At 32.1% G+C, this 25,197-nt stretch overlaps 4 protein-coding genes across 4 annotated transcripts; 1 reads left to right on the forward strand and 3 right to left on the reverse strand.

Moving 5' to 3' along the window:
- The first annotated feature begins 2,941 nt into the window (after window positions 1–2,941).
- Window positions 2,942–4,738, forward strand: LOC108215722 (F-box protein At1g49990). The gene has a single exon (XM_017388276.2). The coding sequence runs from the start codon at window positions 3,042–3,044 to the stop codon at window positions 4,509–4,511; it is 1,470 nt and encodes a 489-aa protein (XP_017243765.1). The 5' UTR covers window positions 2,942–3,041; the 3' UTR covers window positions 4,512–4,738.
- A 5,147-nt stretch (window positions 4,739–9,885) lies between these two features.
- On the reverse strand, window positions 9,886–11,238 carry LOC108216104 (uncharacterized). The gene has a single exon (XM_017388786.2). The coding sequence runs from the start codon at window positions 11,072–11,074 to the stop codon at window positions 10,106–10,108; it is 969 nt and encodes a 322-aa protein (XP_017244275.1). The 5' UTR covers window positions 11,075–11,238; the 3' UTR covers window positions 9,886–10,105.
- Window positions 11,239–14,868: 3,630 nt separating this feature from the next.
- LOC108216211 (zinc finger AN1 domain-containing stress-associated protein 12) lies at window positions 14,869–15,733 on the reverse strand. Its single transcript, XM_017388906.2, has one exon. It carries the CDS (start codon window positions 15,568–15,570, stop codon window positions 15,007–15,009), a length of 564 nt encoding a protein of 187 aa, XP_017244395.1. The 5' UTR covers window positions 15,571–15,733; the 3' UTR covers window positions 14,869–15,006.
- Window positions 15,734–18,109: 2,376 nt separating this feature from the next.
- Window positions 18,110–18,953, reverse strand: LOC108217805 (gibberellin-regulated protein 11). Its single transcript, XM_017390695.2, has 3 exons — window positions 18,791–18,953; window positions 18,562–18,646; window positions 18,110–18,443 (listed from the first exon to the last, which is right to left on the reverse strand). Exons 1-3 carry the CDS (start codon window positions 18,881–18,883, stop codon window positions 18,262–18,264), a joined length of 360 nt encoding a protein of 119 aa, XP_017246184.1. The 5' UTR covers window positions 18,884–18,953; the 3' UTR covers window positions 18,110–18,261.
- Between the last annotated feature and the right edge of the window lie 6,244 nt (window positions 18,954–25,197).

Genomic DNA, 25,197 nt, shown 5'->3' on the forward strand with positions numbered 1-25,197 from the left:
AAACGCCACATGATCTAGCGTTTTCTTTCAAAAATTAGAAACACTATATCATTTAGAAAAAATACTATTTGAATCCACTTGTTGCAATTTTATTATTACGAGTCTTACTTATATGTTTTGTGATATCTAGAACTTTTCTCCAAAGAAGACCAGAAAAAATAGAAAATGGATATACCCATAACAAAAACATTAGATAAATGAGCAAAATCAGATCCACTACTAGAATTTTCGAGTCTTGCAACGGAATTTGGCAACGGAAATATTTCCGTCGTTAGATACCGACGGAATAACGACTTGTTGGGGAAATTTTGACAACGAAACTCACAACGTTTTCCTAATGGTTTAGCGACGAAAGTTTACCAACAGAATAAAGCAGCCGTTCCAACAAAATTGTGACGGATTTGGTGACGGAAATTGCAACGGAATACACTTGTCGGTAAATTTCGCGGCAAAATTTTCCCGCTTATATATACCGACGGAGTTAGCAATGGATTTTTATTGTAATATTAACTTAAAGCAGGCAAACTGTATCTTGCAACCGTATATTCAAACTCGGAATCTTAAGTCATCCTAACCAGTTAATTGGTTAATTGTAATGGTTAAAGAATTTATTGACAATATTGTGTTTGGTTCAATTATTTGCGGTGACTTGTGTTGCTTTGATTTTATTTTGATTGGTCAATTTGTTTATAGTAAATTAGAATAAAATAGGTATTGACGGAATTTTGTTGGTATTTAGTTGTCAAATAACGCTAAATTAGCAACGGAAATCTATGTTGTTATTAATTATTGTTATATTTGTGACAAAAAATTATGTTGTTATTGTTTTTATAGCTCCCGACATAAAATTTTCCGTTATTATTAACCGTTGTTAAATTTCACTAATTCCCGACGGAAATTACTATCGTAATTAGCTGTTGCAAGATTAGCGACGGATATTCTGTTGGTATTTTAGGTACATGAAAGTGTAAAATCCAACTAGACTTCCGTTGTTGACCGTTGCTGATTCGTCGCACAAATATGCCAACGGAAAAAAACTGTTGTAATACGTTCCCTACGGTGATTTATGCGACGGAATATTCTGTAGCAATTTCCGTCGCAACTCTCGATTACCGACAGAACTTGTGATTTGCCGACGGAAATTGTTGTTGCAGCTTGCGAAAATTCTTGTAGTCAGTAGAGCCCTGAGAACTCCATCTCTTTGAAACCCATTTAAAACAAGAATCAAGAATGCAGCTTGCTGCGTACAATTACCATGATCTCGCGTAAAAAACGAAGATGAACATGCTTCCTATTGTTTCTTTCGGTCCATAAAGCATGCATAGCTTGATTTCCTTATACAAGAATTTCAATTTCTCTCGCCTGAAAAATATAAACAAGAAAGGAATGGTTGTAGTTGAGTTTGTGTAGCACAATTCCTAAATCTTATGAGATACAATTAAGGAGTAGTTAAGGAGTGACACCCATTAAAAATGGTCTAAACATTTTCTATTTATAAGAATATAAGAATCAGTTTTGTAATTTCTAGAAAAATTACTAATAAACAAAAACTTACAATATGAGGTAAATTGGTGGAAATAACATTATATAAGAGTATAAGAATTAGTTTTATATTCCTTTTATTAATAAAAATTATAAAATAGTGAAAAAAATATAAAAATGGTTATAGTGATGGGACATTAGATATTCAATGTATAAAAAGGTTAAATCTCAAAATGCTCACTGAAGTGAAGGGCTGGTATCAAAATCAGTCATCAAACTTAACGGGGTATCACTTGAATCACTAAAGTCAAAATACATATCAAATATATACCTCAAATATGTGCTCGAGAACTAAAAAATATATCTACAGAGTTCTATATATTTTTCTTGAATGCTACCACAACCAAATGAAAAGTTATGAATTTTAGTATTTTAGATAATATAATGATATTTTTAAAATGTGATCTACTAATTGTTTTCATTTAAATTAAAAAATAACTACAAAATTAAAATTAAATAGTAGAAATTTTTTTAAAAATCTCATTGTATTATTTAAAATACTAGAATTCATAACTTTTCATTTGCTTGTAGTAGCATTCAAGAAAAATGTATAGAACTCCGTAGATATAATTTTTAGTTCTGGAGCACATATTTGAGGTATATATTTGATATTTATTTTGACTTTAATGATTCAAGTGATACCCAGTTAAGTTTGATGACTAATTTGATACCAGCCCTTCATTTCAGTGAGCACTTTGAGATTTAAATGAATATAACTGAGTAATATAGTTGATGTACTTAATTCTTGCATCATAAATTTCACTATTTTTGAATTATAAAATTTCACTATTTTTGATAAATTTTGAAATTAAAAAAAATGGAAGAGGCTTCTAAAAAAAGGTCTAAAAAGAATGATGGAAACAGAGGAGATAATTTTTTTATAAAAATTTTGACAAACAGAAATTTACACTACAATGTGTATCAGTTACTTTAATTTTGAGGTTTACTAAAATATAATATAAATCAATTTATATAATATTTTAATTAAATATTTGTACTTGGATGACTATAATATTTTATATGCACATGTAAAAATATATATTGACTCAAAATTTAAATAGATTGAGACTTTCCAAATAAGTAGTTAACTTAAAATATACAATAATATTTACAAAAAATTAAATATTTAAATAATGATAATATTTATTTTCAAAATAAATATATAAAAAAAGATACAGTGCTAAGTAAATGTATCATGATTTTCCTTCCACACCAAAAGAAAAAAAAGGAAATGACATAGTAAAATCTTTATCCACTTGGGGTAAGTTTAATGAAAAAAAGCTGACAAATCTTAATATTTATTACTTGCACAGATAATCCACAGAAAACAAGGTAAGTGTAGATAAGTGTAGATACTGTAGTTTCCAAAATTCACCGTAACAAGCAGTAACAACATACACTTTAGTACGGTTTAGTTTTAACTGGAGTTACAGTAGCTAGCTCATTGTCTGATATTTTATACGAGCCTAGGGTCTTGTCTGTGTGTAAAATTCAGAGAAATGGATGCAGCCGCCGGAGCTAACGGTGGTGAAGAAAATCACAACCACCCAAATGAAATCAACGACCCAATTGTTATGGACGCACGTGATTTAGTAATCGCCCCACCGCCGCCTAGAGTGAGGAGATCAAGGAGGAGGAGACAAGAGTTCAGGCGTTATTTTGCATCATATTCAGGTACTTTAAGTGGTGATGATAATGACGAGGACAAGAATGAATTGTCTGTTATGGATCTTGATTGGTTTTATGATTTGTCTAATTTTCCTGAGTCTGCTTTGCTAGAGATCTTGATTAGGTTGCCTGTCAAATCCCTGTTTAGATATAAGTGTGTGTGTAAGAATTGGTTGGATTTAATTTCGCATCCCTCGTCTTCAAGGTTTTATGTGTCTTCTAGGCTCAATGCTTCCTCACCCTTTAGATTGTTTTATCGTTATGTATATGTGCCTGAGTTTAAGGAGGTTTTGAGAAGGTTGAAGCCTGATGTTTATGTTTCGAGGGAGTTTTCGGTGTTGTTTCTGTCCAGTTTGGAGGAACAGCAGATGTCCGACCAGTTTAAGGTCCTGGCGGTGAGTAATGGTTTGGTTATGTTTTGTTTGTTGGGGCCTTTAGTTTATTATGTTTGTGATCCGGTGACTAGGCAGTGGGTTAGTCTTCCGAGGGGGAGGCAGAATGCTTTAATTCGTCACCCGGTGTTTTTTGGTGAGGGGCTTGTTAGTAGGGTCGATGAGAATAATATGGTTATGAGCTATAGGGCTGTCCGTGTGGAGTGCCTTTTAGGGGAATCGTTCTCTGTCAATTTGGAGGTGTTTGCCTCCGAAACTGGTGTGTGGACGGCTCACAGGCTAGTTTGTCCCAGAAAGATTCGGTTGCTCAGGCGTGGCATTGGACCCATCAATTTTAATGGGATATTGCATTGGTTCGTACACGAACATGGGATGGTAGCTTTCGACCCATATGGGAATAGTAACCAATGCCGGTTAATTCAGTTTCCAGATGGCTGTGACACTGATAATGAGGAGAAGCATGACGGACTGTATCGGTTATGCAATGTTAGTCAAGGAAAGCTGAGATATTTGGAAATAGCTCCGGAGCCCTCGGAAATCATCTGTTTTAGCATGTGGGTGCTCGAAGATTATGAGAGAGGGGAGTGGGTTATGGAGTTTCAGGTAACCCGTAGTGATCTATTCTCAGATGATGAGAGTTTGAGTAACTTGTTGCCAACAGCAACTTTTATTCCTCTGTCATTCCACCCATTTGATGCTAATGTTGTGTATATGCGCTGTGTGGAACGGTCTTGTATTGTAACTTATAATGTTCGAGCTAAACGGTTGGATGTCGCATGTGAGGTTGATGGTGGTGTTGAAGACCTCTCTTGGCGTGTGGTGATCCCAGTTGTGCTTCCCATGTGGCCGGCACCGCTTCCTCGCCCCCCAAACAAGTCACTCAAGCGGTCATTAATATGTGACAAGTAATTAATTACTTGTCTAATATGTTTCCCATTGTTGTGTGGTCGTTAGCTAATTGTTTTTTCCCGTACTTAAATAAACTGTTCCAACTGTAAACTTTTTTCTGCATCATCCCATGTTTTCTTTTACCTGGGGTAAAATGTTTAAAATTGTAGTTCAAGACACACAAGCTATTTGCTTGTCGTCAACTCTCTAAATGAAATAGTTATGCAACCCATGTTGTATTTGTTTCAGTTTTATGTTTTTTTCCGTTAAAATTTATGTTCTATGCACCTTGATTATATGATACTGGATATTGTGCTCCTTAGGTGGAGGTTTTTACGTGCACATGTCTTTGTATATTTGCCTGCCATGCTATCTATTCCATTTAATACTGAATCCTGAATAGATTTGTTAAGGAACATTTGTACATATTAGGGGTATGGTAGTTAAAACAGATGGAAAGTTCACTGAGATAGGAATGTAATAGTTGCTTTAGCTTAGCTTGATATTGGACCAAAAGACATAGATTGAGGTGTTTACTTTTTTCTTGTTTCTTTCCGGTTAGGATTAAAATGATACTCTGCAGTTAGCCTTAACTTTTTCTTCTGCTACATCAGACTTGTATTCTCTTACGTAAATCCATACATATATTTGTTGAAAATTGATTGACCATGTGTACGTCATGACCAGATAATACAGAGTTGTCTTAGTTCTTGACATACTAACATACCATTTAAAACAATTTTACAACTGATTATGCTCAGAAATCTATTAAATATAACTCTCACTCATTGCACAATCTAGTTGAAAACTCAGAGCTAAAATTTTCAATTGAACCATACATTCTTGGTCATAGTTAGTTTTGGGGTGAATGTGGTGAATAAAAACTTAAAACAAAGATTCTGGAATGATTTATTTAAGTACATTAGAACTAGGAGGTTCTGCCCTGTAAGTTTCACCATCTCCGCTGTTTTTCAAGTTTCTTTCCCAAGTTGTTCTTCCTCTCACGGGTGGCCTCCAAAGTTCTCAGCTTTTCCATACTTCAACAGCTTCTTCCTTGTCCTTTATCTTTTCAAACAATTACATCTCCTGCCAGTCTTACCAATCACCACGAAAATAAAATATACGTTACTATAAGTGACATGGGTTAAAGAAGAATTACAGAGTTGTGTTTCTAAGTATGAATTAGCAAATATGTAATATTAGTTGTACCCTGGATTAGCAGCTTTTAGGTGATGTCAGATTGCCGCCAGCTTAGATGGCATGCTCATGGTCATGGAGATAGGGACTTGATAGTTGCTTTTGCTTAGCTTTATATTGGAACTAAAGGAATAGCTTGCAGTTTCTACTCGCTTCTGTTAATGGTAGGGGTTAAACGACAAATAACCTTTTGTGCCCATATCTTCTGTTGGTCAGACTCAGAACTTTCACATCCGCTACATCAACCTTGTTCTGATGTTTCATACATTCAAAGACCGTCCCAAATTAATAGACAACATGTCTCCAACGCACTGTGCATTCTAATACAGAAGATCTCAGTTGAGCCCTAGATCCTCGGTTGTAATTGGTTTTGGTGTGCAAATGTGGTGAATGAAGCAACTGAAACAAAGAATCTGGCTTTATGATTCATGTACATCTGAGTCGTCATTAATTTATGTACATTGAATCTCTGATTTTGTCTAGTTAGTTTCTCAACTCCAGCTCTTCAGAGAGCTGCCCCAGTGGAAACCGGGCCTTGCCCTGATTTTAAGGTTCCTTGGTTCATGGGTTCGAACCTCACCCGCTCCCGGACGCTAATACAAGTTGAAGAGACGGTGATAAGATTTCACCAAGGGGGTTATGGAGCTAGTTGGCAAGTTTCTAGCCAAAATTCTTAGGCAGGTTAGGGTGTATTGTAATACTCCTTCACACTTGACCCCCGGAGTTCTCATCCATTTCCGTACTACTCAAGCCGCAGATGCAGCTCTGTTATTTTTTTTTCCTTTTTTAACATACCTTAGATCTCCTTGTAAATTCAACAAGGAAGAAGCTTTAATTTATGCAGAAGTTTAAGGCGATGATGGATCATTTCATTAACCATTTTCTAGTCGGATTGCAACGTGTGCTGCTATATTGTTGCCTGATGCTTAAAAGAGAGCACACAGCCAAATTAGTCTTGCAAATTTCGATGAACTCTCTTTTTTACTTATGGTGACAATGTAAAGGTAAATTGTAATTTTGATCAAGAGTCAGCACTTACGAGGTAAATTAATATATCTGCAGTTTATTGGTAAGAATATTATCTGCAATTTTACAACGATTGAAATCGACCTTTTTCTACGTTTTCCAAAAAAGTTTAAGTTGCATCTTGAATGACAAAATGCATAATTTTGTCATATATTGACATTTGGCTGCAAACTCGTATATTGCCAAAAACATCTACAAGAAAATCATACATGTTCGGAGAAAAAAAAAAGAGAGAGAAAAGAAATGCATTATGGTATTTGCCTCGAGCCGATTTTTCTCACAGATCTACTTTCTCAGCGAAAGACTCCATATCCCCGCCATATGTCATATATTTACAGATGATTTAGATAGGGTTTTTTTTGTGTGGGTTGATTTAGATTGGTTTACGAGAAAATTAAGAGCCCGATTCACAGTTTAAACTATTTATTTAGATAATTTCAAATTTCAAATAATTTAAGAGTTATTAAAAACAATATAATAAAAACAAATTTGATAGATTATTTATTTGGATGGTAAAATTATTTTTATATAAAAATATTATAAAGTAAGATACAGTTTTAAAAAAAATACAATTCTTGTTTTAAGTTAGTTTATGATCTACTTTTTAATTTTAAACTCATTTTTAGTTTATTATATAATAAATATTTTTTGAATTTAAATCAAAAATGATTTTAAACACAGACGAACAAGTTGTTTTATGAAAATGCTCGATTGAGGGGTTGTAGGACCCTAAATCCATGACCACTTTGAGGTGCCCATCAGCCCATGTATAAGACATGTATGTAATGATCAACTTCTAAAATCTAACTAAATTGCTAGTTCTGAGTAATGTTTAGAACTTTAGATAACTTAAATTTGGGCGAGGTTATATTCTACAAGCGATGAATACCCGTTTGAAACTGATGACCAATTCTCCTTTCTCCTTCATCGCACTTCTATCTTTGCAGATAAATTACTTGATACGTAAGGCCAGGATTCCCCGTCGTTTTCGATCTGCTTAGGAAGAAGAGGGACTATCTATTGAGTATGGGCAAAGACAAGCAATTCCATATTAGATTATATATAACTGCATGTCACCGCTCCTAATTGTTTCGGTTTACCTAAGCTGTAAGTCCTGCTTGTTTCTGCGGCCCGCGACTATATTACAACCCAAAGTTCTTAACCCACACTCCCAGAAAGAAACACCAACACACTACTGAAAAGAAACAGGACTCCAGGAGCCTTCTATGGCAAAGGAAAAACACCCACACATTTGTCTCTCACAGAGTCACAGTCACAGTTCTCCTTTTTATTAGTCTAGTCAAATGTTTGGAAAATTCCACGCACATGAATACCCCCAATAACACTGCCAATTTCATCACAGTTAATTCCGGCTTAGTCACTCGGATCCTTGAGACAGAGAAGACGGTCCTCAAAAAGTACAACCCCCCCCCCCCCCCCCCCCCCCCAAAAAAAAAAAACAAACACGCACACACACACAAGGTACTATTATAAAATCTGAGACTGCAACCCTCGCTGTATGAACCCTACAATCTAGATATTTTCCATCCCCAGGAAATCCTGAGCTAACACAACAAATAGTTAATCCTTTTCCTTTAAGAGACCGGGAGACATGACACTCGTGGCTTGTCAATCAGATTCGGAAAGATAGCACTGAAAGACAAAAATAGTACAATCACCCTGACACAGAAGGTCAAAACTAGCCTTCCACTACACTACTCAGTCACACATGGGAAACTATCATAACTGCTATTTGGTTGAGAGGAAATATAAAGGCTGATATGAGTCAAACATTCATGTGGCCTGACTAACATCAACTCTAGATGCATGTACTGTTTAACCAAGCTTAGCAATCTTTTGTCGAGGTCCGGCAATGAGTCTTTATTCTGCATCTTGAAATTACCATCATGTATATATATATATATATATGGAACCAAGAAACATTTATCTAAAGCAGTGCTTCCAATCCTGTAATTTAGCACAAAGAAAACAGAGGAAAAGAGAGCTGCCTACTTCAGGAATGCACTACTGTACTTTACTCAACAATCAAATTCTCGGATCAACAAAATATTTAAACTGCACAAGCATCACATAGATATGTGATTTAAGTAATATAAGTATCTCACCCTAATGATAAGGGTTGGTGGCCACTTCCAAGTAAATTCTGAAAGTATAATTTACATAACAAATATGCAAAAAATTAAAACATAACAATTACAAGGACAATAGTATTCCCAGAGTAAAAATCTTGATCACGGATATAGCTAAAACATACACCCTACATTAACCTCCATGTCTGAGCTTTTCACAAATTTAGCTTTTAAAAAATCAACGTTGTCTACTTCATTAGGGGGTTTAGCCTAGTGGCAAATGCAATCCTCCCATTACAAAGGTCATAGGTTCAATTCCTCGTCCCTACCCTTGTACATATACATTTGACTTATCAGAAACATAATAGTAGTCATAAATATGTCAACTTCGCTATAAATAAATTAAACATCAACATCAAATAATGTGAGGAATATTATTTCACTACAATCTACATCGACATATGGGAGATCCAATAAGAAGTAATGAGTGACCAGATATCTCAAATATGATTTTTTTTTTTTTTTTTTTTTTTGACAATGGAGGCTTATATGCCTTACAAATTAGTATCTGTTCTAATACTATTCGGATGAGCCAGAGTCGAACCCGGATCTCCGGGGACAACAGAAGATAAACCCACCACTTGGGCTATCCAATCGTGCTCATATCAAATATGATAGTTGACTATAAAGTGGGTGAACTTACTGACATGAGCTTTAAGATGAAAAAGGTTGTGGAGCATCAAACATTCAATACAAAGACCTACTTCTAATTAAATAGATAAATAGACCCAATAAGGTTGTATATACACACACCTTAAAAGCCTTCGGCTTCAGAGAAACTCAGGAAGCTACTACATTGCTTAAATATGTAACGTTAGTGCCCAGTTATGAGTTATGAACATCTTGGTTAACGGGATTATATATTTTACATATTATATACCCTTCAAAATCATCATTAAACAATATTGTACAACGTAGTTAATGCTAGATAGAGATCTGATTGACAAATCAAACAGTTACATAACAGAAGTCCTAGTTTCATAACCAACAAGTATGTGCTTTATTAAATTATACGAAGGGGATAAAAAAGCCAAATTAAATACCCATTGATGTTATCAGCCCATACAAGATGAAAATTTGATAACTACCACATCACACTAGGATAGTGCATAACAAAAATAAGAATAACAAAATTAACAATTTATACAACTCCAACTCTAGTTACATTCTTCTCTTCTAACCTTTGATAAAATAACAGATTTTATATTCTATATTCAATATAAACACATCGCGTGTACCTCCTCAATGACGAGAACCATAACCATTAGCACCCACGTCCTGCACCACAGTAAGAGCCTTGTGCATCGGTACCATCGCATCATTCTTGATTTTATTCTCAATCTCATCACCCTCATCATCAGAGTCCAGTGTAAACTGAGCAGTACTATCCATCTGCAACATTTCAGCACCTATCGGTCTATACCTAGTAGACTCCTTCCTCACCCCATGCTTTTTACACACAACTGCATAAGCTCCCACGACAAAAGCCACAAGCAAAGCAAGATGACAATTAAACTGAAGTGTGGCAATCGCCTTACCTCGATGATACTCCGGATGTCCTTTACACCTAATCGTAAAATTCCCTCTACTCTTTTCATGCAAATTACATCCATGTACAATCAAATCCGAAAAAAACGAAATACCCATTTGCACAAACCACATTCCATGCAAAATCAACCCAATGGCACGCCCCAACCGTGGAAAACCCGAATCGGGGTTTTTAAGCTCAAGCATTGTAGCAAACACACAAACACTAATCGGCACAAGTAAAAGATCAAAGTACCTATTCTCAATACCAATTGGGTCTTTCTTTTGCAAATAAAACATAATAAACTCCTCCACAAACGCAAACAAACAAAGCAAACTAAGCAATGGCAAAGGAAACGAAAAGGGGCTTCTTTTAACATGATTCAAGAAACCCAAAACAGAGTAGAGCAAGAAAAGGGCAGCAATAGAAATTACCTCTAATTGAAGAACAAGGCCAGTATGATCATCCAAATTGAGGGCATCAAACAAGGAGAAAAAAGAGTTGACGATGAAGAAAAAAGAGAGGAGAGAGATGAACAAGAAGGTAAGGGAGTGTGATTTAGACGATGAATCATCAGAAGTATCAGGAGATTTGAGAGTCTCAGAAGAGGAGAGAATGGCTTCCCACCCACCAATCAGAATGAAGCCTCCTCCTGCAATGGTGTATGTCAATAATTCACCCATTTTTATTATATATCTCGGATGGGTTTTCGGTGGGAATGAAGAAAGATTGGATCTTGATGCAAGAAAGAAGAAGAAAGGGAAGATCTGAGATTTGTCTTGCGTGTGGGGGAACAATGTAATTTTCAATGGTAAAGATTTAAAGAAGGTCAGTCACGGTCACTCACGGCCGTCTCATTCGTCTCATATGAACTGCTCTAGACCAGGACCAGGACCGGTTTTACACTTTCCTATTATTAAGACTTTGATTCGATTGATTTATCCAATCTGGATAATTAAGTTGTAAATTAGATAAATAAACGATAAATAAAAAAAACTACTTATGTGTACAAATTTGTATTTGATGTGTTGAATAAATGTATTTTTTTGTTGTTATAAAAACTTATGTTAAAATTCTTATACAATTAATCCGTAAATATAAATAATATCATAATTACTTCTTTTGAATCAAATAACGTCAGATTATGGTATAATATAAACTTTCATAACTACTGAATAAAATAGTGAGCTTGATGATTATTAGAATTTGAAATATGTCAGTAATTAACTCGTAATAATTTTTAAATTATTTAAAATAATAAATTAAACAACATATTTAAAAATAAAAGATATTATTTATGGTTAGGTTGAAAATTTATACTTTTATGACCCCTCTCATTTTCTTAGAAAAAAATTGTGACACTGTTTGAAACGTATTTTAAGATGCATATAAAATATAGTTTGATAATTTAATTTTAAATATGTATATTAATTTTTTTTGAAGAAATACGAGAAAAAATTATGAAACTATATTTTACGAGACGCTGACATAAACGACAAAGAGGTAAGAGCAACTCCAACTATATAAAATCTCTCTTACTAAAAAATGAGTTGTCATGATAACAATTATATATCTATAATTTACTCAAAATCTCGCATTCCAAAAGCATACTGCGCTTAAAAAGTTTGTAATTTTAATTTTAATATTGTGGCAAACATCACGTCACCAATTATCATATTAAAATAATATATATTTTATTTATAACAATATACATATATTAATAATACATTATTTTAATAATATGTATTATTAAAATTTTAATAATACATTGTTTTTAAAATATAAGTATATAACCAATGAATATAATCATTATTATTTATTATTATAAGAAAGAACAAAATATCTCGCGATTTTCATGACATCCAATTTAGTCCATCTTTGCAGCGGCCGCGCACCGGAGATGCTCTCATCAATACTCCAACACTCTAGAAAATGAGTAGAAAAGCATGGGGCTGTGTGGGAACCGGAAGCTATTTCTAGCATGAAGTCATTGGGAACCGGAAGTTATTTCTGCTTCTGACTTCTGCTTTTCTTATCCGTTTGCTATCTTTTCTCTCACAACTTCGATTTCTTCTTCAAACACTCTGATAACTTATTTACTTCTCACTTTTACTCTAAAAGCATCTCCAATAAATTCTTAGAATCACTCTTAAATATAATATAAATTATTAGCTCTTAGCAATTTAGTATACATGTACTCCAACAATGTTCTTTATATCCACTCTTTATTTATTTTTATATTATTAAAGGTACATTGAACTCATAAAAAGATAAAAGAAAGTGGAAAGAAAGAGAATAAGTGGAACAAACTTATAATAAAATATTAGTTAAGAGTTATCTAAAGGCTCCTACAATTGAGGAGAGAGAAGAGACTCTTAAGTTTTTAAAGAACCTCTAATAGTCTATTGGAGCTCAAAATTTGGCATGACTCTTTATTTTTTAATTTAAAAACTCAAATAAAGAGTTTATTGGAGATGCTCTAATTCTTTACTTTAAACATAAAATATTTTTTTTAAACTTGGTCGACCCAATTGACTCATTGGAATCGAAAGGAGAAACAAAAACAAAAGATCCTTACTCTGACCCGAAATTCTAATCAGGGTCGGTTCGGTTGTCGAGAGAAAATTGCTCAGCATCTCTATGGAGTCTGGACTATGTTTACAGCCCTAGAAAAGAAGATGGAGAGATTGGCCTCTTCTGTTTTCCTTACCCTTCCTGCAACACCACTCTCTCCTACATATAGGTTCGTTTCTATTCCCACCTACTCCTAACATATTCTTTTTTTTAGTGAATTGCAAAGTGGTTGAAGCTCATTTGCACTTGTCTGAATTCTTTTACTTTAAGTTTGTTTATCGACACTTTCACTTTATATTTGTTATTGCATTATTAGAACATCATTGTCTCTTTTGATGATGATAGTCTTCATGTTGCCTCGCTGTAATGTTGAACTCAGAAATTTACATACATCCTACAACTATGCCAACGGAAAATGTCTGTGCTGTCGATGGGACGGTGGAATTGGCAACCTTTTTAACTATCATATTATTATCTTTGGATTATAAGTTTGGTTGTTTAAGCATGTCTGTAATCTAAAACTCCCCACAATTTACCCCAATGAGCTCGAATCTCCATGGTTTCGTTCAAGGCAATGGAAATTTCGAACTGTGATAAAATAATCATTGATTTTAAAATTTTAAGAGATTTTTAGTGAGAACTTGCAGCAAAGTTAAAGTTTAAGCACCGGCAACCCAACTCCAAAAAAAAAGTTGGCACCTCAAAGTTGAAGTCCTGGAAGAGTTTTCATGCTAATAATGATGTTGCGATAGATATAACTTTTTAGCTCAGTATGCAACAATCTAATGGATGGTTGGAGTTACATAAAACAGTTTAGAGGTAGAGTGCCCAATGAGAGAATCTATCCGACAAACGATATGTGATACCCACAACAATACTGATTTCAGGTCCTCATATCTGTCTATTATAATAGATGACAATGTAAAACATGTCATGATGAATAAGAAAGAGTTTACATTTGTTAGGTAAAAGGTTGATACCAATCATGCTTACAACTATCCCCAAGATCTTGAATTGATTCTATAACAAGCCAATCCAAGCCAAGCATGATAGATGTTATGCTTGTGTGTGTTTGTGTGGGTTTATATGTTTATATAGATATATTACGCCCTCAGTCCCTGGTAATATTAAAGACACGTCTAGGCACATTCTGATCCGCCTAAGCAAGTGACTCAACTTCCTTGCTTGGGCTGAGGCACAGTGTCTCGTCTTCAAAGAGGTGCCCACCTCTTGCCTTATGAGGCTATCTGAGGCAGGAGGTGCTAAATAGGCGCACTTCAACTCTGTCCACTTATGTTGTTTCAAGCAATAAAGGTTGCATCCTGTTGATTACAGGGTCCCCAAAAGTATAAGTGCTACTATTACTTGTACTCTGTTGTATATTATCTGCTGAAAGATCTGCCACAGAAAGGCTCTCAAGTCTAAACTAATGCCTAAAGGAAGTTTGGAGAGCACAACACCCATAGTTTGGACATCTTGCTATCAGCTTCCCTGCTATTTTTTGGATGATTATATGGTGAACTTGTTTTCCTTTTCTTTTTTGTTATTGCTATTTAAGTTCCTTTTTATGGTTTTCACAGAAATCGCAGCTGCTGTCTTATAAGGTTTCTTTATCTGCAGGGATCAATTAAACATGATTCTCTTTGCTAGTTGCTATGCTCCCCCGGTCCAAGAGAAAACATTAGCTCAATTGCAAGTTGTACGTAGTATCTGGATTGTAAAGGTTTGCTAGAGGCATAAATACACCACGATATGAACAAGTGACAGACGAAGAAAATTTCTATCAACCACTTCTGCGTATTTGGTTTTTACATTTAGGTACTTGTGATAAGTTCTTTATTAGCCTGTTGTTGGAAATATGTGAAGAGCAAATTTATGCTAGCAATGTTTACATTGTTAGAAATCAGAACAGAAAAGAGGCGTATCTGTTTCATATCTGCTGCCCAAATAACTTTTTTTAGAAATAGAATCACAGGGATTGCAATAGATTTCAATTCTTGAAACAAGGTAGTTATCAAAGTATATATGGAATACAGAAATCTTAATAAGCTTTCACAGAGGGATTCCTAGGAGTAGACAAAGAACCACCGTCCTTATTTGCACAGCTTTTACCATTCCTCAAGGCCATCGCGACCAAAAACTTCTCTTTTGTTTCGCGGCTAACCCTGGCTGATGAAATACTGCTGTTTTTGCAGGCGTGGTCCGCTGGAAACCGGTGATTGAGACACACTCTGGTCTGGCAAGTCTTGCAGGTGCTAGTATTAGAAAAGGTCAAAATTTCCTTGCACCTCTTGACAGAACAGGTGGGCTTCTTCTTCTTGCTGGGGTCACAATCTCCTGACCTCTCATGTTTCTCCTGGATCGCCTTCTCATTGTCTTCACCATTCGTGATCTCTATCGACATGGAGCAAGTCTCACAAACAACCACCCTTCTGTTGTTGTGATCGGGCTTCGGACACTGATGCGATTTGCTAGTTCTGTGTTCCAGACAGAAGACCTTAAGACATGCATCACACTTGAAGGGAAGGAAATCGAGCTGATTGCAATCAGAGTGCTGGCAATGCGCTCCCAGTTCCGGAAAGGCTTCTGTTCCTGATTCCGCCATATTTTCGAATTAGTTGTAAGAAGAAAGATTATAATCAGAGCTGCTAAGTTGAGATTTTTGATGAAATATTTGTTGATGTTTGGGGCAGGGCAGGAATATGTATATATACACAGGGATGGGGTGGCTTGGAGAGGAATCCAAAAACTGCGTCTAGAGAGTTCTTTCTTAGAAGGAAACTCCACACGCTTTGCTTTGTTTGAACGTCGTTCCTTACATTGTCCCGCTGTTTATTTTTACATCAATGTTTGTGCATGGATTTCTGAGAGAAATAATCTCGTGTTATTTACAGTATTAATTATAATTTTTTTTTATTCTGTAATTTCAATTATATATGTATATTTAACAATTTTAAAACAGAATATATATAACTGTAGGATTTTAATATATTTATAATATATAGTATTACAAAATTTAAAATTTAATATGTTGTTCATGAGAATTGAGCTTATTAATATTCTTTTAGTATTATATCTAACACCATAATCGGATTTTCTGTCAGGATTTATTTTTATTTATGTTTTAAATATATAATATTATAGAAATAAAATTTAATATATTATCGATAAGAACCAATATATTCAAGTCTTTTGATATTATATCTAACATATGGACTATAAATTATGCTAGCTCTATGCTCGACTATTATAATTTAGGATAAGTTTTATATTTAATATTTTATCCTTTTTCCGTATACATTTTGGTTCCGAAAATGGTTTCATATTAAAAATTGTATTTTAATTTAAAATGGTACATGTATTTAAAATAGAATATGTTATTAATAGATTCATTAAATATAATATTAGATCATCTTCAACAGTTTAGACGACATAAGATAAACTCTTAACACCTGAGCTATCCAACCGTGCTCAAGTTGAATATTGTTATAATAACTACAAACAATGTACTCCCTCCGTCCCATTTTAGTTGTCACGATTCTATTTTTGTTGTTCAAATTGACTAATTTTTGACCAAAGATTATAAGTCACTCTTTCATTATTTTAAAAAATCGAAAATTACATTTTAAAATAGAATTAAAAAATTTTGCGGTGATATATTTTTTTTAATTGATAAAATATTAATAAATTTCAGTCAAACTTTGATCACTTTGACCGGCACAAAACCAAATGTGACAACTAAAATGGGATGGAGGGAGTAAATAAGAAATGCTGTTGGAGTTCCTATTCAACAAAATGTAGTAATCCTTTAAAATATACTCCCTCCATCCCAAATTAGATGAGTTATTTGACTTTGAGCACGTAACTTAAGGTGCATTGACCGTCTCGTTCCGAAATTTATTTTCTTAATTTTTTTTTGTAAACGAAAATTTCATATTTAAATTTTTATTTGCAAAAATAAAATTTTAAAAATAAGTAATATAGCTATGCGGTCAATGAACTTTAAAGTGCGTGCCCGAAGTCAACGAGCTCATCTAATTTGGGATGGAGGGAGTACATACTACATATTTAGAGAACCCCTTAGGGGCCGTTTGGTCCGAGGAGTGGTATCGGGTTGGAATGAGGAATCAGGTTAAGCTGGTATGAGTTTGAGGTATTATATCTGATATCATGTGATTGGTTGAGTGCCAGAATCAATATATACAATTTTTATAAAAAAATAAGTTATTAATATATATTAATTAAAAATATTAATAAAATTATTATTGACATATATTTTTGCATCATTGATTTAATTTTGTATCAAACATTGATATATCATTACTTAAAGAGAGACAAAAAAATAAAAATTAAATATATCTCATACCTCCATCTCATACCCACCTCCCTACTTAGGTATCAAAAACCCATACTTTGGAGGTTTGAGGTATGGGTTTCAGATTTTATTTTTCTCAACCAAACACTAGATATTGGTTTGGAATGGACAAACCCCATGCGTGATTCTAGAAACTCACGGACCAAACGACTTCTTAGAATTCTGCGAGAGATGCTTTTATGATATCTTTAACAATGAATATTTTAGTTACGAATTTGATATTATTGTTTCAATGAATATTCTATGCCACCTGTAAATTGACAGCTGGTAATGAATAGGAGTAACATATTTTCCCTCTCCAATATTCTTTTTTACTCTTTTTGTTTTTTTTATATGACGTTTTGACTTTTGACACACACTTTTAAGTGCTTTGATCGGATAGTGTAAAAATATTATTGTTTAATTTATTTTTTTTAGAATAAAAGTCATAACTGTCATATAAAAAAAACAGAGGGAGTAACAGGAATCCAGAAGACTTTTTTGTGAAATGACCTTTTTACTTTGATCTGATGCTTTTCTCATCCGTTTGGTTTCAAAAAAACTCGGAAGGAGTAGATATTCTGCTTCCAATTTTTGTTCTTCTCCTCGTGTTGCTGTTACAAATTTAATGAAGGATTTGTTTAAGTTTTTTGTTCTTCTCTTCAAATATATCGTTTTGCTATGTCCTTGATTTGTTCTTGTAGGCTCTATCAACAAACTAAGAAATATCCCATAGAAAACAATTACAAGAATTTAGATTTAAAAAAAGACAAAAACAAATACGAGACACTGGTGTTCAACATCATTCATTTATATTGAAGGATAAATAACAAAGAAGCAATTATATCTGTTAAACAACAAATAGAATGAAGTCTATTTTCGTACTGCACAAACATTTTGCTGAGTGAATAACACGACACATACATATGGCAGAATTGTAAATTAAGGGCACTTCTTTCGGCCACCATGAGTCGTCATGTTAGCGTAGCAAGGGCAGACCTCTTGATTGCCCGCAGTGCCCGGAGGCACGCAGTTGCAACGGGCGCAACAAGTCCCGCACGCTCTATGACACAGATTAGGCCTTGATGACAACTTGCATCTTTCTGAGCATCTCTCGCCGCAATCTGTAAATAATCATTTCTATTAAAATCTCGAAGATATTAGGAGGAGAACTGGTCACGTAACACGTACGTCTATTTGAACTTGCACACAAACACGCATCTCACAGATGATTGTACGTACCTATTTTGGGGGACAGAGGGCTTGAGGGGATTGGTGTTGGTGCTGGTGCGGATGCCGGAGAACTCTCAAAGCCTTCAGCGTTCATCTAGACAGAATTCAAAGAAGATATATGATAAAAGATTAATGTCGAAAAATAAATATCGAAACATATACCAGTCTTGGATAAAAATTAGTGGGACATTTTAGCACTGAATATTGTAAAGATGTAACTAGAAACAGGGATGTGTACCGATATTTCATCACTGTAATGAAGCTGCAGAATTACAAGAAAAGAAATAATAAGAAGAAGAGTGGAAGCAGGAAAATTCTTGGAGATCGCCATGAGATACAAAAATGGAATGAAGAGGTAAAGGAAGCACAAGGTATTTATAACTGTACGTAGGAACGGGACCTTATCGTGAGTGTGAATGAATCAATTAATTAACGTTGTAAGATTGACTATTCGTTACTTCCTCCGTCCCAAAATATTTTTTCTAGTTTGCTTTTTTCATGTTTATTAACACACATTTTTTATCATTAATATTTTAATTTCATATCAGTATTAAATATAAAAATTTCACCGTGTTAAATTACTCATAAATACGAAACCAACGAGATCAATCATGATTATATTTAGTCTTATAAATCAGACGTAAATTAATAATTTGTCTCATGTCATGAACAATCCCGACATATTAAACGAGAAAGGTTTTTTTGACGCGGAGGGAGTACTAACGAGCTGGAATTTATTGCGCTATTCTTTATTACTACAGTAAATCTCATATATGAATAATCGCAGTCGTTATGAAAGTTGTTTTCTTATCCACCTTTCCATGTTTTAAACGGGATACATATATAACAATCGTAAAACGAAATTTATCTCAGAATGCATTAATATCGTGGCATAAATGTCCTGTACTATAATACTTTTACACGTTATCTGATTTTGACCCTTCATTCTTTGTCAAATTCATCAATGATTTTCAACAGGAAATCAGTCTCTGCAGAGTCGCACAAACACATTGGGAAAAACTTGTAAACCTATTATAGATTGCTAGTAATAACTAATAAAACTTGACTTCATAGATAACATTTTATTCGAATTGACTTAATTACCAAAAAAACTATTAAACTTATGTGATTTTTTCATTTTAACCATAAAACTGTTTTTGTTGCAGAATAATGCAACTAAGTAATACAAAATCAATTTGACATAACCCAATTTTAATGAATCTCTAACCATGGTTACTTCATAACTGACATGAATGTCACCTGCAGCACAAGACATCAGTTTTTTTAATTTAATTTTAAAATTTTATATAATTTATTATACATACATAAAAAGTCATCTATATTTACATTTTCTTTTTGTGTATAAAAATTCAAATGAAATTTTTTTATTTAGAAAAAATAATAAAATAATTTATGAAACTAAATTTCTTAGAAGTATTAAAATGCGTGTCAAACTCTCGTTTTCAGATCACCAAAATATTGCAAACTAACACAATATTTTAATAATGCTAAAAAGAATAATATAGTGTTAATAATCAAATCCAGATCTAACATAAGTTACCAAAAAAATCTGAACCTAACATCAGTGACAAAAAAAATCATAGTTTAGTGCTAAGTTTCTAAATCACAATAAGTTTGATGGCGGAAAAATCTATTTTTTTTCCTTAAATAAAATTATCAATTTGATATAAATTAATATAAATCGCATGAAAAATAATCGATATACGGTATCTTATAGACGATGGTTTCAAAAAATCACCCTAACATCGTCGCCTTTGAACATAAGTTTTAGTATGCTGTGTAGATTGTGAATTAGGATTTTGACCCTTAATGAAATAGTAAAAGTATTAATAAAACCCATGTACCAAACAATTTAATTAATAACTTGATAATATGCGTGGCATACATCCTAATTTTAACTTAACCATGGTTATGAACTAGTGAGATTGGGTTTTTAAAATAAATTTTTTTAAAGTTACTTGCATTATCTTGCAACAAATATACTATTATGGTTAAATTGAAAAAAACACGATAGTTATATAGTTTTTTTGGTAATTAAGTCATTGGAATTTTGAGATGTAAACGAAATGTCAAATAATATGATAAATGAGTCCATACCAAAACTGTGAATTTTGTTTGTCATTTTAACAAGGAATAAAATGTTCTGTGTGGTCCCAGAATAAAAATTTATCTGAGATACCAATTATTTGACTTTTTTTGAAAATTAATACTATAAAGATACCGATCATCAGAGTTGCTCCGACATAGTACAATATTGTATTAGTGGAGTTGTTCAGGCAGCTTATATTTTAACTTTCTTCCCCTCCCACAATCGATGTGGACAACTCCTAACATATCATCCCTAATAAAATAACTTTACACTATTTCTACTGATGAAATATGTGTATCTAACTAGCATAAAAGCCCGTGCGAGGCACCGCCTCTAGTTTTTGCTGTATTTTAAATAATATTCATGATTTCATGTGTCATCATATTGTTCTCGTACGGGCCTTGAGTTTGTATTGTGTTTTAAATAATATCCGTGTGTCATATTGTTTCGAGCGTAACTATTACGTTTTATTTTTTGACAAAATATGTAAATATGAAATATGTAATATTTGCAACCTAATAGCATTAATAGTAATAATAAGTACTATTCCCTCCGTCCCATTTTATATGACCCTTATTTCTTTTTGGACATCTCTGAAATAATGAACTTATTATACTTATTATTTTTAAATACTACTTTTCACTATTACACCCACTACTTCTCCATTTTATACTCTTTTTTTATTAAATAAACACTATTACACTCACTACTTACCTCCACTATCTCAAATCTATTATTAAATTTTGATATATTCCACCACTTTACTCACTTTCCAACTAAATTTACTCTTTTTTTACTACATTTTTCTTAATCTCCGTGAAAGGCAAATAAGGTCACTTAAAATGGGACGAAGGGAGTATATTTTTTTAAAAAAAAATTATGGATCAAAAACTACATTTGAACTGATATTTCTATATTCAAATTCGTTGGGATATAGAGACCATTATCATATTATCTATGTTCAAAATTATATTCGAAACTAATACTGAAATTTTAGATTGTAATACATTATACCTCATTAAAAGTATTTGTAATTTATTGTAAAAATTATTAAATTATTTCAACCAATATACCATGATTTTGATGAAAACTTGTTCTTGATATGTGAATTACGATATCCTAAATGACGATTAAATGAAGATGTGTGGTCCGCGTTGCCTTACATTTATTTCTTCTTTTTTGAGCGTACGTTTGCATAATTGTTAAAGTGATACATGATGGAGCAGATCATCAACACATTCTTTTTAGCATATGCTGCACACATTTTGTATAAATAGAAATTGAAACATATGTTGTATGTAAAAATACACATACTTTATTTTATTATAAAAGTATCAATTGAACTACTAACCGTATAATTGCACCCCAAAAATTTCTGACACCTTTGATGTGTCTTATCTTTTTATTTTTCATATCAATTATATAGTACTTCGGCGTATTATATTTTTATTGTTAATTTAAAAATATTAGAAAATTAAAATTTTAATTTTTTATAATTAATTTTTTGAGCATGTCGATTAAGATTTTAATGATTTTTCATGTAATCGTTATAAACCAGATCCCAAACAAATGATTTTATGGAATTTCAAATAGCAAAAAGAGAGTAGATATGAGTTAGGCATCATGAAGTTCATAAAACCATGAAATATTTAGTTCAATTAGTCGTGCAGTTACTTTTTTAGCTTTGTGCAAACACACATTTTTAAATATTTTGATATTCGTATTTATCAGGAGTGATCAATGTGACATATCATGTTCAATTGTTAAAGATCAAGTCATATATTCGATATTTTGAATTATGAAAAACTATTCTTGTTCTAGTCCCGTTTAATCAGATATTAGTTTTCACCGTATCGCGCCATATTCTTTTTCAATTCTAAATTTATTTACGCAAATAATTAATTTATAGATATTAATCTATCATGTAAACAATATATGAGACTTAATTGAAATAAAAACTTATCTCAAATAAATAAGATATTGAACGTAAATAATTAAATTATAGAAATTAATCTATCATGTAAACAATATATGAGACTTAACTGAAATAATAACTTATCTCAAATAAATAAGATATTGAAATGAATATAAATACAAAAGTTTTAAAGTGTGTGCTTAATGCTTTTGAATAACAAATTAATTGTTTGTGCAGTTCAAGTGGTTTTAGTGATGTATCTCTATCGTAGAGGTCCTGAGTTCGAGTCTTATGAATAACATAAGCTCAGGTTCGGGTTTGCTTATATATATATATATATATATATATATATATAGGGGGAGGTTCAAAAGAGACGGAGCCTTAGCGAGAGACATGAGAGACGTGATATCCAGCCGTTGGATTAGTTTTGATCTTGTGATCAGATGTGATATACTCCATACTGTATAAATACAATCAATTTATGTATAAGGGTAGTACATGGAATGTTTTGCACTATTAAATATTTTATACGTATCCTTAAGTGTATCGAGTGCAGAATTATTACATAACTTTCCTTTATTACGGAGATAATGAATATAATTTACTCCCTTTAATTGATTCCAATCTGATGATATTACTGATCTAACTAACATACTGTAATTATCGTTATATACATATCAGTCATACGATTTTGTTAATTGTATTTCCATAATTAAAAAGATTGAATCTTTGTTGCCATTAAATTCACCGTTACAATGCTATATAATATACTATTCAGATTGTTTCCATATATGTTGAGATCTTAGAAATATTACCATTAATGATACATGGTCAATGTTACATATTTTACATTATTTCTTACCATTATTAAATAGATTGTATGAAGATTGGGTGCACTATTAACATAAATTAAAAATTCTACAATTAATATATTACTATATATTACATTAGTGATTCTCTTAGAGTTCTACTATCTTTATATCATCAAAATATTTTTTTGAAACAGAATTCAAAAATTCTATAAAACATTATCTAATTAATTTAAACTATATCACTAATCGATTCAAAATCCAACATCGATTTGATTTATTAATAAGAAGAACAGTGGAGAAAAAATATTAAATTATTATTTGTTGCATGAATATACAGTGGAAAAATGATTCTTCATCAATGGAATGGTTGTTACTAAATAAAACAAATTCTAAGAATAGTGATTTTTTATATTTTATGTATTTCATTATGAAGAATTTTTATCTCTTTATAAATTTTATATTAATAGTTCACATTAAAGAACACTATTGAGAATGCCTTAAAGAATCTTTAATAAGGAAGTTTAAGAACTCACTATAATAAAGATTATAGTAAAGATTATTTTAAATATTATTTTAACAATCTCTTCACGAACAACTTAAAGAATCTCCCATGAACATCTTAAGGAATCTCCCAATCATATCTGATGTAATAAATAATAAATTATAGATTTATTATTTTCCAAAATTTGTTATTAGATTCTCTATTAAAATTTTATTAATATTATAGATAATCTCTAATATGTAATAAAGATATATGAAAAATCTCTTACTAAATATTGTAATACATTAAATTCGATTATTAAAAAATTCATATGCTCCAAATTATCTAATTATGTTTTAATAATATTAATTAATTACTCTATAATAATAAAATTTTTGGTCTCCATTGAGTCTAACTCATTATGAAAGAGGTTCAGTTTAAAAATATCAAAAATATTTGTTCTCGTTGCCCATTCTACCTGCTCAATCTCATATTTTGAATATGCGTTTCTCTTTTATCTTTGTAGCTCTAAATTTAACCAAATATCATCACTAATAAACATATAAAGTATTTTTCACTCCGTCTATACCCCTATATCGACCTCGTTGAAGATTTCAGTTCCTTCAACATTAATTTGTTTAATTAAATCAAATTAACTTGAAATAAAATAAAATAAAATAAATGAGTTTAATAATTAGTTTTGTTCGGTTGGACCATAACCAGAACATAATCTTTTAAATAAGGGGTCATTTGTTAATAGGTGAATGAAACCAAAACAACTGAACCATACATTCTCTTTCGTTAAGATTGTTTGGCAATTGTTTCTTGTAGCTGGACGATACCAAAAATCCTTGGACGACTCACCCTGAAAAATGTAGCGGGTGTCATTCAGAAGCATGTCTAATGCATCATCCTTTTAAGAAATTAACTTTTAAGAAATTAAAAAAAATTGATTAATCTATCTTTTATTATATTATTCAGATTTGACAAATGATCTCTTAATAATATCAAATTTTTTAATTATTTTATATATTTATATTTAATTATTTTATAAATTTGAAATATTGAAAATTTTAACATTTAGGAATTTCACTTTTAAATATATGTTAATGAGCCAATTATGAAAAAAAAATTAACATTAGTATTTTAAAATTAAATATTTGAAATATATGAAAAAAAATTCATTATATGATTCAAGTTCTATTTCCCATCAAGAATATAATAAAATTTAATTTTATAATATCAAATTAAGAGTTATAAATTAATTTAAAATTTCAACAATTATATATTAGTTTGTTTTAAAATTATATAAAAAGATATAAAATAC

This window comes from Daucus carota, chromosome 4, assembly GCF_001625215.2.
Source record: "Daucus carota subsp. sativus chromosome 4, DH1 v3.0, whole genome shotgun sequence".
NCBI lineage: Eukaryota > Viridiplantae > Streptophyta > Magnoliopsida > Apiales > Apiaceae > Daucus > Daucus carota.

Bases quoted from the DNA above. Each gene is read 5' to 3' on its own strand.
- LOC108216104 (XM_017388786.2), bottom strand. From the start codon at position 11,074: ATGGGTGAATTATTGACATACACCATTGCAGGAGGAGGCTTCATTCTG.
- LOC108216211 (XM_017388906.2), bottom strand. From the start codon at position 15,570: ATGGCGGAATCAGGAACAGAAGCCTTTCCGGAACTGGGAGCGCATTGC.
- LOC108215722 (XM_017388276.2), top strand. From the start codon at position 3,042: ATGGATGCAGCCGCCGGAGCTAACGGTGGTGAAGAAAATCACAACCAC.
- LOC108217805 (XM_017390695.2), bottom strand. From the start codon at position 18,883: ATGGCGATCTCCAAGAATTTTCCTGCTTCCACTCTTCTTCTTATTATT. The intron at 18,647-18,790 runs GTACACATCCCT...AATTCTGTCTAG, and splicing joins ATTACAGTGATGAAATATCG to ATGAACGCTGAAGGCTTTGA. The intron at 18,444-18,561 runs GTACGTACAATC...GATTATTTACAG, and splicing joins CCCTCTGTCCCCCAAAATAG to ATTGCGGCGAGAGATGCTCA.